The 17727-nt window shown below is 32.0% G+C and overlaps 1 protein-coding gene and 1 long non-coding RNA gene across 2 annotated transcripts in view; one reads left to right on the forward strand and one right to left on the reverse strand.

Moving 5' to 3' along the window:
• Positions 1 to 922: 922 nt before the first annotated feature.
• Positions 923 to 17727, forward strand: part of LOC134263754 (multiple epidermal growth factor-like domains protein 11) — a 72745-nt gene continuing 55940 nt past the window's right edge. Inside the window, exons 1-13 of the mRNA XM_062746137.1 lie at positions 923 to 942; positions 1150 to 1214; positions 2509 to 2736; positions 2916 to 3164; positions 3326 to 3466; positions 3611 to 3841; positions 5494 to 5745; positions 5863 to 6000; positions 6622 to 6759; positions 7017 to 7154; positions 9680 to 9817; positions 10036 to 10173; positions 11973 to 12110. Of these exons, the coding sequence (XP_062602121.1) occupies positions 923 to 942; positions 1150 to 1214; positions 2509 to 2736; positions 2916 to 3164; positions 3326 to 3466; positions 3611 to 3841; positions 5494 to 5745; positions 5863 to 6000; positions 6622 to 6759; positions 7017 to 7154; positions 9680 to 9817; positions 10036 to 10173; positions 11973 to 12110 (2014 nt within the window). The remainder of the gene's footprint in view (positions 943 to 1149; positions 1215 to 2508; positions 2737 to 2915; positions 3165 to 3325; positions 3467 to 3610; positions 3842 to 5493; positions 5746 to 5862; positions 6001 to 6621; positions 6760 to 7016; positions 7155 to 9679; positions 9818 to 10035; positions 10174 to 11972; positions 12111 to 17727) is intronic.
• On the reverse strand, positions 15299 to 16732 carry LOC134263759 (uncharacterized). Its single transcript, XR_009991350.1, has 4 exons — positions 16521 to 16732; positions 15901 to 15960; positions 15544 to 15611; positions 15299 to 15369 (listed from the first exon to the last, which is right to left on the reverse strand). It is a non-coding gene; the product is annotated as an uncharacterized LOC134263759 (long non-coding RNA).

Here is a 17727-nt window from a genome sequence, read left to right on the forward strand (position 1 = left end):
AATACACTGCATCAAAATCAGTACATACCCTCTGGTGTGGTTTACGGATTTCAAATAAACTTCCTGTAAACAATAAAATCATATTTTACCCCTCTTTTCATAATCAGGAAATGAATTATATACTTTTTCTTTGAGCTTCCAGAAATTCGAGACGTGGTGTTGAGTAAAATCATGACATTCCCCTGCAACATAAGCAATCTTTCAAGCAAGAATGAATCGATCGACAGGACTTCTGCATTATCAAGGTTTTTGCACGAACGAGGTTAGGCTGAAAGGTTTAAGGACAGACAGACTGACACTTATTAGCGAGTGTTTAAAACTCTACTTCTCTCAAGCGCTCTAACTGATATATTAAAAAAAATCAATATCTTCTTGTGCTGATGGCTCTTTGTTCTACTGTTTGTAAATATTTTGTGTTAAGGAAGCTTTGATAAATAATAACTTTTTATTTGAAAAAGAAGTAACTTCAAAATCAATCTTGAATAAATAAAGTTCGTTTTCTGCACTAGTAACTTGCACAAAATTTCCTCATATATCCCTTGCATAAATACACGACTTGATTTGATTTTTAAACCACAATGCAAAAAATAAATACAAAGCACACCAATATAAAAGAGGGGAAGATTTCCGTATCCAGGTGTCAAATTTGATATTAATTTTCTCTCACTGTGTGACAATCCACCCGTACGTACACTTATTATCGCATCCTTAATTTGAATTTTAAAGGGAGTCATGGGAGCGATGATAGCCATAAATTTAACTAAACATATCAATTTAGTTAGACATAATTTAGCTAGTATAAAAGCTCTACTTTTTGCGCATCTTTCAAAATAGCCGTGTGAAGGATATAATTCTCTATATATCAGTGCCTAGTTTATAATTGATTTCCTGGTCTTCATCAGATATTAATTTTATCTTTATCATGATATATACGTTCTTGAGGTAAGATTATACTTTCATTTCCATATTGATATCTAACTCTTTTCTTAAACTATAGGTAGGTTACATGGTAGAATTATGCCAGACACTCTAAGCAGAAAAAAAATCATAAATCAAACTTTAATTGATTAATTTTAGTTCTCATGTTTACCTTAATATCAAAAGACTTTATATGTATCATAATCATTACTTTTGTTTTCATTTTTACAGAAAGGAGAGAATTATTCACAATGTTACCTTCGTCGTATTGTATACAACATGCACTCATGCATATCGTAAGAATTGCAAATTTTATGTTTGTTCATTGCATATTAATTACATATATAAGGTTCTGAACATATATGTTTATTTCCCGACCTAACATTTACACAAAATATCCATTTACATCAAAGCTTCTGCAATAGAGATTCTTTTTGGAAAACTACTTTATTCTTGCATGTGAAATATCTATAGTCAAAGAAAGAAGTTGAAGATTAGAATAGTATCATTTTTTTTTACAATAACTGATTAAAAAACAAGTTTTGATTTACGTATGAAAAGAAATAGAAGAAAGGAAATAGGCATGTTCTGAATTCGGCAAAGAAGGCTAATAATTATGTATAAAACAAAAACTATTATGGGTCAAACATTCATGTGATAAACATAAAGAACAGAGGAAACATGCATATCAGAAACATCGAAAGTACGATCAGGTGTCATGAAACTGTACTCATTTCCTGTCCAAAGATCACAACCGTCGTGTGCTCTTTGATATGATTGGGAAAACAAGAGAGACATCCGGGGAGAACTCAGTGTTATATAATAGCCTAAATATTGTATGAAAAACGCCAATCAGCAGCTGATATAATAATAGATTAAATTATATTGAATTGAATTATTTGACTAGGTTATTGAACATACCATTTAACTTGCTAAATGATGACTTGAAACTTGAAAAGTGTTTATCTTTGTTTCATCGACGTTTTTGTCAATGGACTGCCTTGTTTTAATAAAAATCCTTTAGAATACATACTCTAAAGCAGCGTCATTCCATATAACTTAATTTTAAAATCATTATACAACTCTGGGTGTAAAATAACGTTGCCTTTTATATGTTTACATTTGCCACTAAATGATACTACCATGGTACCAGAAGTGATGCAAAGCGAGGGGAGATATTAAGTGATACATATACCCAGCAGCCACGATGTTTGTTTGCATGTGGTTTGATTGGGTTACTGTATGATGTTAAAGATAAATTTATTAAATTTGGAATTTTCGATAAATCCCAAGGACTGGAAATGAGAGGATTGCATCGATACATATGATTCAGTTGGTTGTCAAAGGGGCGTGTCACCTTACCAAATCAGGTTATCCAAAAAAAAAATTGTGTTCCGTTTTGTATATTTAAATAATTAGAGGCTAGAATAAAAATTGAATAAAATTAAAGGAGGGTCAGGATTATTATATAGTTTTCTAGAGACAGAAAAATAAAAAGGTCATAAATTCATTTTTGTTATTTCTTTGTAAATAAAAAATATATATCTATGCCTTAAGATATAAATTGATTTGTTCTTTGCCTTTTTAAAGACAACTTAGCATTAAGGAAACCTGCATGGCAGGCAAATAACTATACACACACCATACCATGGGGAGCAGACAAGGCGGTGGATGGGTTGTATTCTGACCGTGGAGCACTAGGAAATCAGTGTACAATATCAGCAGACAAACAACAGACAGCAGAGTGGAGAGTGGATCTACAGAGTGTAGTCAGCATCAGTTACATCAACATCTTCTACAGGACAGATAATAATCCTGGTATCTTTAAAATATACCTGAACTATAAAACTATTTACAGAGTATATAAAAGATATTAGATTAATTCGTATATCAACAAAATATACCATAGTTTTAAAATTAAAAAAATAAAAAAAAAAACTCGAAAGAAAAATCATTGACCATAAATCAATAATAAAGAATATAACTTTGGCATGTAGGTTCTTACGTTGGTCGATTTGCTGGATTTTACGTCTATGTCTCCAACACGACTTCTAAAGAGGATGGAATACTCTGTTTCCATGAATTACAGAATATAAGCGGTACACCTCTAGAAGATCAGAGGATCAACTGCTCCGTATATGGACGATATGTTATATACTACAATGAACGTCGCAGACCAGATGTCGTTTATCCTATTTACTACTCTCAGTTTGCACTTAACGAACTTTGTGAAGTAGAGGTTTATGGTAAGTTCCAGCAGATACATGTAACTTTCATGTACATTTTACATGATATGTCCGAATTTTTCTCATCAATGCTTTCCTTTTTCGACTTAATTGAAAGTAAGAGGAATCATAAAGCTTTAAATAAGTAAATTAATCACCAATAATAATGATTTGTTGCACAGGCTGTCTAATCCCGAGATATTATGGAGACTTTTGTAACAAGACATGTCCAGTGACGTGTCAGGGACAGCAGTGTGACGCCGTTACTGGTGACTGTGTGAAAGGTTGTTTATCAGGGTATCAAGGTCAACACTGTAGTTATTGTAAGTAATTAAATAAAATGAATTAAATTTTTTTGTTCCTTTGTATCATATCTCCCTCTTTGTAATCAGTCATTATTTTCCTAATTTTCCTTTGATTTATCATTCACTTAAAAATAAATTACACATTGTCATTTTGTTCACAAGTAAATTTAGCCTTGGGGAGACCTGCCTGGCAGAAACACGATTGGCCAGGTAAACCAGTAGCATGGGGAGCATCGAAAGCAGTTGACGGGAAATATTCTGACAGTGGAGCTACTGGCGGACAGTGTACAATATCAGGCGATAATCAGCGAACAGCAGAGTGGAGAGTAGATCTAGAGAAAATCGTCAGCATTAGTCACATCCACATCTATTATAGGACTGATAATTTTCCAAGTATGAAATCGATTTTTATAAAATGAAAATCAGTTTTTCAAATTGACTGGCTTCAGCTTAACTTAAACTTTAACATAAACTTTAACTTAAAATTTTATAATCTTACTATATGCACAAACTGTATATGTTGAAAACTTTATTGTATCGATAGTATATAATCTGCAATGATGATATAAACAAGACTGTGATATCCTTGTTTCATTGACTTATGTGCCAATCTCTTGACTCGATTAAAATTTTTTTCGGAAGTTAAGCTTGCGTTGGCGCATCGAATGATCTCAATATAGAGGTAGTAGGGCATATTGCCACAAAAAATAAGGGAATTTTACGATAGACAAGTTGAAGGCTTCACGTTTGTCATAAAGTTACTGTGGTAAGTTACCATCAAGGCTTTGCTATTAAAACAAACGTCTATTAAACAGTTGTTTCTTATTTTGTTGTCTTTTATTTCGAGTTCATATGGATAGTTCGATTGTCGACCATATGAATGATAGTACATCGTCAATACCTTATATCTAAATGTTAACTTGAAGGGCACAAACGTCTATAAAATTATTTTTCATATGAATAAAAAATAAAACTACTAAAAAGCCATAAGAATTCGGTATGATTGCTTGAAAACCTGTTCTCCATAAACTACGTATACAATGTCAATTTGGAAACTTGAGCATATCTTTGCTATCAAATTCAGATTATTTATGTGAACAATCAGGGTGGTTTTCAACCAAAATATTGTATCTCTCAAACAAATGAAAAGGAAAAACCTCAAATTACATTAAAAAAAACAAATGGGCATGGTGCTCTGAGCCTGTACTTTTATCTGTTGTTAAGGAATGGTTTTTACTATAATTCCATGATTCCATTCTTAAAAGTTCATTGGAGCTGACATTGCGACCGAAAACGATCGATCGACAAGACGGATATTGTCTTAGCTTATCAGTTGTTTTTGTATACAAATTGGTGGTTATAATTTTTACACCTGACAAAACCGTACTAAGAAGACTGGCTCTACAGGTAAGATCGATAGAGACTGGATACTGTATACAGGGTTTTTTTCGTCCTGTTATTTTCGCCCTTTTTCACTTGCAAACAATTTTGCCCCGTTTAAAATTTCCCCCAGTCATAGTTCTGTTTAAGAAATTATCTGTGTAATTTGAATTCGCCCCGTTTTAAATTCGCCCAATGAAGAAGAGGGAGAAAGGGGCAAAAAAAATTGGGGGCGAAAATTTCCCTGCATACAGTACTTACTCCTCCGAGTCAACGGATCCAACCTCGGGATGCTCTTTTTCCCATTTTTATTTCCGACGTTTTAGCTTGAATAATGTGAGGTATTCAATATTTCATATAAAATATTTTGACATATTCATAGTTGAATTAGTGAATTATAATTTCAGTGCATTGCCTTATCATATCTTTTACAATATTTTGACATATTCATAGTTGAATAAGTGCACTATAATTCCAGTTGCAATGCAGCATTGCCTTATCATATATCTTTTACATTTATGCATAGAAAAAACTTCAACGCGATATTGCTGTTTCTATTATGCAGAAAATCATTCTAAAAATCCCTGATTTGCTTTGATTTCAATAAATCTGAAATCAACTACGAAAACACAAATGGCATTGATAATTGTTTTTTATTTGTTTAGGCCCTGGTGTATACTACAAAAGATTTGCTGGATTTTTTGTTTACGTTTCAAACGATACAAATAAAGACAATGGACGCCTTTGTTTTCATGAATTACAACAAGTGGACGGAACACCAACAGAGAACCAGACAATCAGCTGTCCTTATGACGGGCGTTACGTCATATACTACAACGAACGAAAGCCGGATGTGACGTATCCAAGCTACTACTCTCCATATGCTTACAGTGAATTGTGTGAATTGGAGGTTTACGGTGAGTTTTAAAATATACAATAATATTTATTTCATATGCTATCGTCTTTTTAAAAGTACTTATATTATTTACACATTTTCCTAAAAAGACAATTCATATTTTTCTTATACCTAACAGGGTGCCCTGAATCTAAGTACTACGGCCAGTATTGTGACCAATTATGTCCAGAAAACTGCCTCGAGCAAAGGTGTAATATCTCTACAGGATACTGTATTGAGTGTAAACCGGGTTATAAAGGACATCGATGTAGTGAGCGTAAGTAAATTTTAAAAAATTAATTTATCATATGAAAAGAAATGCACAATATTGGAAGTAAATGAAAGTGTGAATCGTTTTAAATGGATCTACATTTCCTTCTCATGTCATTTTTCCGCTAAGATTCATTTTTTATATTCAAAGATATTATGTCAAATAATTTTGGATAAAAATTTCTGGTTCAACATCTGTTTAATTATTTGCAAATTCTTAAACCTGTGCCTAAATATTGAAAGGTAGGAGCTTTGACATTGTTTTCATGTCTATTTCCTTTGGAATATCTTTTCTGTTGATACAAACTATTGTGACTAATGCACTCTTACTAAAAAGGTAACCTGTTTTTCAAAAATACGACACATACTCCACGTGTATTCCTTTAAATTGTATCATAATTCTCCTTCCCTTTCCTTTGGATTTTTCTTCTTTTGAAAAATAACATCATGGCCATAGTCTTTAATATATGTGCATTTTATTTAAAAAAGTTATTACTGATTTTGCTGTATCATATGAAAAAAATAATTCTAAAGTATGTTTAGTTTTTGTGGGTTGTTGAATGATGGTACATGTATGGACAGTGGGTTTCATTAAACATAACGTTACATACATGTTTCTAAATTAAAGAATGTGACGGTAGAATGTACGGACCTGCCTGCAGTCAGAGTTGTGGATATTGTCTACATAATACACAATGTCATCACATCAACGGTACCTGTTTAGGAGGTTGTTCTGCGGGATACGAAGGACCTTTATGTCAAAAACGTATGAAGTTATTTATCCTATTATGAATGCTGAAGTAGAAAACATATTGGTACATGTGGATTAAACATGTATATGTTCTTAAATTTATATTTAATATGTAAGCGTTTAGGAATTGTTTTCAGTAATCATATTTCTAATACATTATTTACTTTCTATATGTTAAACAATAACGATTCTGGCGCAATTGAAAAAAAACATACCTGGTGATAAGGAGTACAGTAATTGATTATGATTTGAAGAAAACATTTATTTCTAAGAATGTGACGGTGGAAGGTTTGGCCTGGAATGTAATACCACCTGTGGACATTGTCTTAATGGTGCTTATTGTAACCGCATTGACGGATCATGTACAGATGGGTGTTCTCCTGGATATAAGGCTCCCCTTTGTATCAACAGTGAGTAACAATAAATAGCTAACATCACCTCGTGTCTAGAACTTAGAGATTACTTCAAAACACCTTCCAGAAATATATTTTGTTTGCAAAAAAGTAATTAAAAATGAAAGCAATGTTTTATTATTTGTTCGTTATATTAATGACCTAAACATTTTTGTCTACTTGTGAAAACAAGTTTGAGTATAAATATCTTAAGGGGAGACCGGACACATGTCACATGACTAAAAAGACATATCACGTCATAATCGGTGATGATATACCTGTTAAACGTTGTTAAGATAAACAGTTCTTGTGTAGTTTTATTCTAATTTCGAAAATTGTTTTTTCAACATTTAATTTTAGAAATTATTATTAATAAATTTTTTAAATATCTTGCAATCATTTAGAAATTGTGAAGTTGCCCAATCCACACATTTGTTTCTTATCCTGCAGTCTGACGTCAGTGACGTCATAGACGTAGTGTTTGAATTTTCTCAGTGCAGCAAGATCAAGTACACACACCCGTCATGATCAGTTTTATTTCATTATGAAAAGGTGACAGCCAATAAATCGTGATAAATTTCTGAAGCAGATTTTTTAAAATTAATATTTTTATCGTGTTTAGTAGCAGAGATTCAATCTATTTAGATAATTTTGAATGTTTATATTTTCGTGTGACGTCACAATTGATTTCCCACACTCGGAAAATACAAACGTGAAGCGTTTTAATCATGCTTACGTCTAATTCAACGATGTCCTGTGCGATATTGAGTTTAGCTTCACCCTGTGATATTTATGCAGTAAATAATTACGATGAAGGACTGCCATTCAATCGTAAATTTAGAAATATTTATTGACAGAATTTTTTTCAAAATGAGGTTTTTGTCGAAGCTGCCTTGAAAAATACAGAAATTATCCCACCCAAATACTATATAAACTTAAAACAAGTGCTTTCAGATAATTTAAACACTATGAATATTATGAAATATTTGAGTATATGGTGTTATCTATCATATTTATCGTTTGTGCGTAAAAAGTCGCATTATGGACTCCGTTATGGGCCCGTAAACATGAAGTATCTTAATTCCATACAAACTCTAAACAGGGTGGTATTTGCTGGGCGATATCTTTTAAATAAGTCAAGAAATTCAATGATACGACCGTTTTAAAAATGTTAAGTACATAGTAAATTAGTAATATGAAAAATACGAAAAAAATTCATTGACAGGAATTTTTTCAGCTAAAGGTCCTGTTAGGAGATTGAAAATATATCATAACTTCAATTAAGAATGCGAGGGATAAAGTTACTTATGTTAAGGGGATGAAGGATGTATGGTCACGTGACTCAGTTGATTTACGTCATAATCTCTGATAAAATATGTACAAAACGAGATTGAAACCACAGTACTTGCATAATTTTTTTGACTGTTTGTTTGCGTTCACCATCTAGTATAAAAATATCTGAAAACATTCAAAATTTCTTGCAAATATTATCAAATTACGGAAAAGATTAATTCACTCTGCCGTTTCCCTACTCTGCGCGTCCAGTGCGTCTTTGACGTCATAGTGGATCTCTTAGTTCAGTAAGATCATACACGGTAAAAACGGGTAGTATAAAATCATAAAAACGCGCCATAATATGTACATGGTAGGGTATTTTGTAAATTTCAGAACGCAAAAAATATTTTTACATGGTTGTTGACGGAAAAGTTCTGTGGGTTTGTCTTATTTCGCTTATTTCAGGAATGTGAGACGTCATAGTTGGGTTTTCCCGTACTCGAGAAATGTAAACATGACACGTTTTTCTCATGAACATGACTCGTTTAACTTTGCCCCGTGCAATATTGAGCTCAGCTTCACCAATCGATATTTTTACAGTTAATCAATACAATGACGACCTTGAACTTCGACGTAAATTTTCAAATATTGAATGATAGGATTTTTTGCAAATTAATTTTTTTTATAGTTCAAGTTGTCCTAAAAGAGTCGTAAATTTCCATCTCCAGATGTGGTGTTACAAAAGAATCTTGCTTTTTCGAATTTTTAACCCTATTCATACTCTAAAATATTTTAAAAGACACATTTCCGCTGTTATATTTTTTATCTATGGTAAAAAATTTCAATTATCGACCGAGTAATGGACCCAGAAACATGGAGAATAAAAACTTTGCTCAGACACTGTGGGGTATGTTATTTGTCACTCAATATCTCAGAAATAAGTCTAGAAACCTATTGATATGACTGCTTTATAGTATGTAGGACATACTAAATAAGATATATACAAAATATGAAAAAAATTAAATGACAGGTATTTTTTTCAGCTAAAGGTCCTTCATCCCCTTAATGTGATATGTGCGATCAGAAAATTAATTAAGAACATATAAACAATTCTTGTTCAGACCGTTTCTCTGCGAGACACGAAAGAAGGTTAAAAATATCACGAATTTTCAAGCAAATTTCTGATATATATATTAAAGAATCAGTGTTTAAAAAAGTCGCTTATGGATTAATGGAAGTACAATTAATTTTTTTACACTTTCTGGAAGAATGTGACGGCGAAAAGTTTGGCTTAAAATGCAATGAAACCTGTGGACATTGTCTTGATGGCGTGCCCTGTCACCACATCAATGGATCATGTCTAGGAGGGTGTTCTCCTGGATACAATGGATCCTTCTGTATCGACAGTAAGTGTACAACTAAACGTCAACAATTCCAAGCTTACTTCAAGCTATATCACAAGGTTTATAAATACATTTTAATATTTAGTCCAAATAATAATCCTTCTCATATATTTTTTTCCTGATTAAAAACAAAAACAAAAACAAACTATAGGTGTCAATAACTGTAAAACAGTGGTGATAAATATAAGCACATTGGTCAAATGTATATAAAAATATTTAAGAGTGTGATGGAGGATGGTATGGATCATCCTGCAGTGAGGAATGTGATCATTGTTTTAATGATACTGCGTGTCATCATATCAACGGTTCTTGTAGCAGAGGTTGCTCTGCTGGATTTAAGGCACCCCTCTGTATAGACAGTAAGTTTTATAATTCATTCAGTGCCTACGATTTAAGGCTTACTTCAACGGATACTTGAAGCAATTAATACTTTCAAGCAAAATTAAAGTTCTATCGATATACAATGATTTTTTGGTGAAAATTTAAAAAAAAAAATACATGTATCTTTTTTCTTTTGAGAAAAATATAAAAGCAGTAATATCTTGAAAATGGCCCTTTAGGAGATACAAATTCCCAGAAATGTATCAAAACTGCATAACTTGGTCAAAATTGGTCAAATTAATACCAAGGTAAAGGTCAAGAAGTCAAATTTGGTGGTGTCTTAAGAAGGATCTTGTCATAAGGAATACACCTGTGAAATATGACAGCCATATTCCCACCCAAGATTAAGAGATAAAATGTTATAGTACCCAAAGACAGATCTTTTCACAAAGAATACACCTTTGAAATACTTTACTTTGAATTACACAGTGTAACCATGTCATAGGTGCATGTTCAGATGGGTGTTTTTTTGGTTTCAAGGGTTTACTTTGTGACCAAGATATCACATTTTCTATTTTGAAGTTATTATTATGGAAATATGTTTTTTTTTTTGGACCAAAATAAACCAATTATTACAAAAACCTGAATGATAGATTTAAAAAGGAGTAGATATGAATTCATTCGAGAGGAAGATCTTGTTTCAATCTTATGCAGAAATATGCCATAATAATTTCAGATCAGGTAAGGTGATCAAGTCTCCTATCAATATCCGCAAGTGTCCTATCACTCCCGCGGATATAGTCCATGACTTTGTGGAAATTAGATGATAGTCATTGCTTCCCCCCTAATAATTGTTAAATCAGCCAAAGTTTGTCCAAAGTCTTAACCCTTCAATTCATAAGACTTATAAACGCATAATGGATACATAATTTACAATTTATTTATTTGATCGTTCACAATAACTTTATATAATTTAATTTTGGTTGTAACGCTGTATTTGATTGGATAAAAAATTATTTCATATCGTATAAAATGGGTTGCCTACGTCACAATGACTTGCGTCAAAAACGTATCAGTCCGCCTGACGTTACATTCAAATTTTGTACAAACTGAAGTCACTTTGTTAGAACAATCATATTTTTTTCTTACATCAAATGAATGAAAATTAAATTATGTGCTATGAATTTAATAGCTACCCATTTTATACGGTATAAACTGGGTTGGAACAGTTTACGCTTTTTTATAAACCGCTGCCCCAACCCAGTTTATACCGTATAAAATGGGTAGCTATTAAATTCATTCCTTAAATACAATTTGTTTTTGTATAATTTTCTTTAGCATGTATGAAACTTCTTTACATTTAGTAATAGGAAACATATCAAAAAACATTACAGGACTAGTTTCATAGTAATTTACCGGATTAAACAAGATTTCATTAAGACAGCATTTTAAATAATTGAGTTGAATGAAAGTATCTTGAATTAAAATTTTATTAGACAGGATATAGGAATGTACAACATCTATATAAGTCAAGATTCAGAGTTCTAATATTATAATGAAAAACATCAGTAGTGCGCGTTTATTAAGTATATTTCATCTAGGACATCTTGGGTTTTTTAGTAAGTACACTGTACATGTAAATTACGAATTTAACGTATTTTTCATAATATATAATATCAGGGTGCCAGGAATGGTAATGAATCTTATTTGAATTTAAAAAAAAGAATGGAATGAAATTTTACTTCAAAATATGACTTTATGAGTTATGGTTCTACGTCAACCAGAAAACATAACCAATATATTAAAGAACTATGCTCTTAAAATGTCTTTTCTACAGAATGTGACGGCAGGATGTATGGAGGTAACTGTTCTCAGACCTGTGGTCACTGCTTTAACAATGAACAGTGTCACCATATCAACGGTACCTGTTTACAGGGATGTTCTCCTGGATACAAGGGACCGGGCTGCAAAACCAGTAATTTATTACTATCTTTGTTTATAAGGGTTTTGACAAATTTATATGTGCATGTATAAGAACTTGTATATTCCACACTGAAAATAATATATCTTTGATATGTATTCAAATTTAGCAAAACGTTTGCACAATAAAGATACTCAATTGCCCTTCACCAGTAAATTGTAACGTCTCTGTGTGACTGAGCATTCTTAATTCGACTTTAAGCAAAATAAAATTAATTAATCAATAAGATACAGAGTTTTACCTGCCACATAAATATTTTTTTTAAAAATCGCTGAATAATGTCTTGTTCATAACACAGGGCTTTTTCTTAATAAAAATCTTTGAAAATATCTAGAATGTGATGGTGGGATGTATGGTATAAACTGCAATGAAGCTTGTGGTCACTGCTTAAACAATGGACAGTGTCATCATATCAATGGTACTTGTTTACACGGATGTTCTCCTGGATACAAGGGACCGGGCTGTAAAATAAGTAATTTATTATCATCTTTGTTTATTAATGACATACGGAAGCCTTACCTACTGATAATTTTTTTCAAGATATTCTTAATTAAAGACCATAATGCCATTAGATGATCATAGATTAAAAAAAAATCAGCATGCATTACCAGGGGTTTTTGGAAGATATCAAATTATGAAAATTTTTTGCATTATTCAAAGAAAAGAATACAAAAATTAGGAAACATAAATTCCTGATTTTTCCTATCAAAATTTGTTTTAGAAGAGGTGTACAAATCCATAGATAGAGTAATTATAGACTTTAAAAGTATTGGACACAGGTTCTTCAATTAGTGTAACTCTTCAACTCCAGGAAGTCAAACTACGTTGCATATGACCTTAAAGGAAACGTTGGGTCTAAATTTTTTTTTGATATTTCATTCATTGAATGGTCAATAATGAATTTTACCTGTTACTGCCATTTGTTTTAGCTTAATTATAAAGTAATAAGACATCAAAGTTAAGAGTAAACTGGCTGCTGGAGGCTGCCATGTTGAGAGATAGTTATCGCGCTTGCTAAATATTTCCCATAATCCTCACTTTTATGACGTATTTCAGGCCATTTGGCTCTAAGTGTAAACATTATCATGTCGAAATCAAGTTGTTAAAATGTGCCAATTAAGTGTGTGAAGTTTGATTTTGGAACTGAATGTATTATAGGAAATATAATTTTACATTCCTATGCTTCTAGTGTTTCAGAATTCAGGAAAATAAAAGAAGGAATTAATAATAAAAAGCCATAAACTGGTCGGATTTAACTTTAATTTAAAACTTAGCTGCAAAGGTTGTATTATTTTACATGAGTTTAATTAAAACTTTATTAAGTTCTAATGTGTCCAAAAAGGATGTTACGCAGTACAGTTAAGGCAACTTTTTCTATAAAAACTAACAAAATCCGATACATATAATGTTTAACAGTTTTATTTTTGAGAAAGACACTCTAGTTAGAATAGCTATTTCTTATCTTGAAGAGTATGTCCATCGCTTTTCACACCGGTATTTTTTAACATCATATGATCCCCTGAAGTCACGTGGGCTCCGATTTTAGGTCAAGAAATGAGATGTCAAATTTAACCAAAAAGTGCAAGGGCAAGGCAACCAAAAAATTAACTGCAAAATGTTTTATGTTGTCTCTATGTATCTATACATTCTCAAAAGTGATGCTCATTCAGTTAGTTTTCCGATATAATTAAGTTATTCAGCTAAAACAGGCAGTAATGTATGAAAACTAGGATATTTTCCTAATTTCATCGCGAATTATAAATTAACTAAAGGATTACAAAGAAATGAGCATCACTTTTTTAAAACTTTACAATAAAATAAATAATTTAAAATAAAAACCTACTTTTTAGATTGTCGCCTTGCCCTTGCACTTTTTGATTGAAAATTGAAATCTTGGAAAAGTCAATCTAATTTTAGTTTTCAAACGCATCATTGACCCAGCATGGGAGATAACTCTTGAGTACTTGATATAGTTTGTTTATCTCGTAAGTTTTAAATAAATATACATGCGATCAGGGTTGGACTCTTTTCTTTTACTTAATCAAACGGTATGCATAAAAATCCTTGACATTTCTTTCTTTTCTGTGTATTCGTTCTCCATATATTGTATACATTTAATGTCTTTCAAACCTCCCGCATTTCCTCAAAGATGTGTTATATATACGTATACATGTAGTATTACACACAAACAGGTCTAAATATTGCCGATATATTTATGTAGAACACAAATGGTTATTTAAAATATTGCCTTCATCAATAATTAATTAGATATCTATTCCCCTCTCTCATTACTGTACGCAAAGGCGTCGGAACCGGGGGGGGGGGGGGGGGGGGGGGGGCTGGGGCTTAGCCTCCCTACTTATTTGCAAATTATATACGTAATGTAGGCAATGGAATTTACCTTTTTCGTTTGGTTAAGCCCCCTTCCCCTTTCAATTAGCCCCCCTTTCATTTTGCTTCCGACGCCCATAGTACACACACTTGTGATGATAATTTTTTTTTCTACATAATTATGAGATCATGTTCTACGATCGCTTTCAATCAGACCGCTTACTGTGTCAATCAAACCGCTTACTGTTAATTAAGGGATATAAACTAAGTTATAAGTTTTAGGTACTAATTAGAAAGAATTGGGGTATATTCCTGTATTTGTTAAGGGGACAGCTATTTTATTTCGAGGGTGAGGGACTGGCAGATTTTAGAAATAAATACTTGCAGATCAGTGATCTCCCCCTCCCACGAATCAGAGTTTTTAACATTTTGTTTTTTGCATGTTAGACTTTTCAATGAAGGGGAAAATAAATAAATAATCTGTCCTTCATCTTATTAATCGGAAATAAATATTAATCTGTCCTTCACTGACATGAAAATGAAAAAAAAATCTGATTTTGAAAAACCCGCCTGCCCCCCCCCCCCCAAATGGTGGTCCCCTATCCTATTTTGAATCAATTATGGGGATAGCTAGTCTCTTGTTTTTTTTAAATATTATTGAAAAATAAATGAACACAATGTACATGCTGGAAATAAGATCTTCATGGACATTAGTACCCTCCACACAAAATAGTATGCAAGTTAAGATTTTAAAATCTTAATGGCCTTTTCAACACCTGTATAGTAAATATATGAAAAAGTCTAATTATTATTTATCTAGAAAATTTATTAAACGTTTCTTTTCAAATCCAGTGATAGACTGTAGGAATGCTGGGCAGGTGCAAATTACCATTACTTCATGTTCTTGTGGAAAAAATGAATTCTTAAAATATGAGAAAATCAGAAAATACCATTATTGAAAGTAATTTGTGTTTAAAAAAATGAAATAAAAAAAATGCATTAAAACATTTAACAAAGATGCACATACATGTTTTCAATTCTTCTGTTAGTTTTATTATCAAAACTTTGTATGGTTTATAGCTAATATTGAGCATACCATTTTCCTTAAATGATGGATTAACTTCCTGCCTGAATGAATCCATTAGTCCATGGGAATAGCTATGCCTACAACACATTATGCAGTTATATGCTATGACATTACTAAATATACATTGTAGAATAAAATGGCATTACATTTTACAAAAAAAAAATATGCTACATTGTATACTGTAGTGAATTTATGTTATTCATATAAATGGAAAAAAAATTCTCTGGGAAAGTGAAACTTCTGAAATTTACAATAGTTTTGCTAAAAAAAAATTCTGAGTTTCTCCTTTACCAAAATGAAAAAAAAAACAAAATATAAAGCACATGCAAACATTAAAAATGTGAAATGCTTTAGAAGCATACATACCCTGTGGAGAAATGATGCATTTTTTATTTATTCATTCTTTAAGCCTGATACTCTTGACAGCTACAATGAAAAAAGTATTATATAAATATTCTAATGTACATGTAATCTAAACAAAAAATGAATATTTTTTTCATTAATTTAGAAATTCTAGAAAATTACAACCATAGATCTGAATTGGGGCTTCTTTGTTTTCAACACAATGATACTGATATTTTTTTTAATTGTGTATATTTGTATGTCAAAAGACATCATGATAGCTTGTATAGGCCTAGTCACTATAGTGAATCATTGACTGAAACAATGAAAACATCTCATTTAATTTAGTTTAAATTTGAGTTACTGATGACCTCCATTCTTACACATATTGTCTCATTGAAAATGAGTTAATTGACAGGAACTCAGTACATATTAAGTGCAATTAATTTTTAATAATTCTAAAAAGTGTGCAACTTAGTATAGGGGGGGGGAGGGGTACACACAAGGCACTGCATTACAGTTTTTCACTGACTGTGATAATACATTTAAATGAACATGAGCACACTCGGGTTTTTTATTTTAACAAAAGCATGTCTACATATTGTAGATCTACACATGTACCTACATATTATGCGTACACATACCTGGCCTGGAATTTCAGTGCAGTGATGGATCTACGGAGCTGGTGCAAATCGTCTCAGTTTTCTGCTATTTTCCGAAATAATGTCCTCATATTCTCGTAAAAGGAAGAAGCAATGCCTTGTCTCTTATTTTATCCCTATTTGCTTTAAAGATTGTGTGGTTAATGCATTTAAATCCACTGCGAATCTCAGCTGATGTCGCCACGTTTTTCTATGTAAACAACATTCCGTGTCACCGAGTGCAAGCGCTTGGCTGAAGCCGAATGCAGACAAATGACACATTAAAAAGAGATTTATTTAAAAGAGATGCTATCTGATGCTATATACGAGAAAATCACTAATTATATTCTATTTCAACGTAAAGATATTGCTGTTTATGACAAATTCTTGCAAATATCGGTTAAAAGTTATTTTGAGCACCATTTCCTTATATGGATCGATCAGGGCGGAGCAACTGTCATGACGTCAGACCTCATTATGACTTCATTACCATATTTTTTTCATGTGTTGCCTTAACTGTACTGCGTAATCTAATTCCTATAAATCAAAAATTGCTTGAATTAGCTTATTTCTGAAAGAAGGAATTTTATTTTTCTGCAGTCATAAACACATTGACTCTATACATCTGTCAAATTTAATCTGTCTACACTACGTCAGCAGCGGTCATGATAAGGTTTCCCCATGCTGCTCCAATTAAGCTATCAAAATCCAATTTAACTGCTGTTATCAGCAGCGCAGTGTTGTTATAGATGCAGCTTTTCTTTTTATATGAGAGGTACAGTTTTACATATAAAAATTTAAATTCTGACCAAACGTTCCCTTTAAAGAAAATACGTATAAGAATGGAGATAAATTTGCACCTGTACAATATGTAAGAAAGTGAAATACTTAATGAAAGAATGAACGTATTACCACCTTTATAAACAGTTTATTTATCTTTTATAGTATATATTCTAATCAAGCATTAAGAAAAAGAGCAATGATTTTGATAGAGTGTGATGGAGGTATGTATGGATACAACTGCAGCCAAAAGTGTGGAAATTGTATAAATGATACACAGTGTAATCACGTCAACGGTACATGTCGAGAAGGGTGTGCTGTAGGATTCAAAGTATTGCTTTGTGAACAAGGTACTTGTCAACAATCCCCTATGCGGAGTTGTCGTTCGTTTCTCTCTCAAACACCTCTGTAATGGGCTCACGTCAAGATT

This window comes from Saccostrea cucullata, unplaced genomic scaffold (assembly GCF_032062105.1).
Source record: "Saccostrea cucullata isolate Sc308-1 unplaced genomic scaffold, CSIRO_AGI_Scuc_v1 ctg1192, whole genome shotgun sequence".
Taxonomy (NCBI): domain Eukaryota; kingdom Metazoa; phylum Mollusca; class Bivalvia; order Ostreida; family Ostreidae; genus Saccostrea; species Saccostrea cuccullata.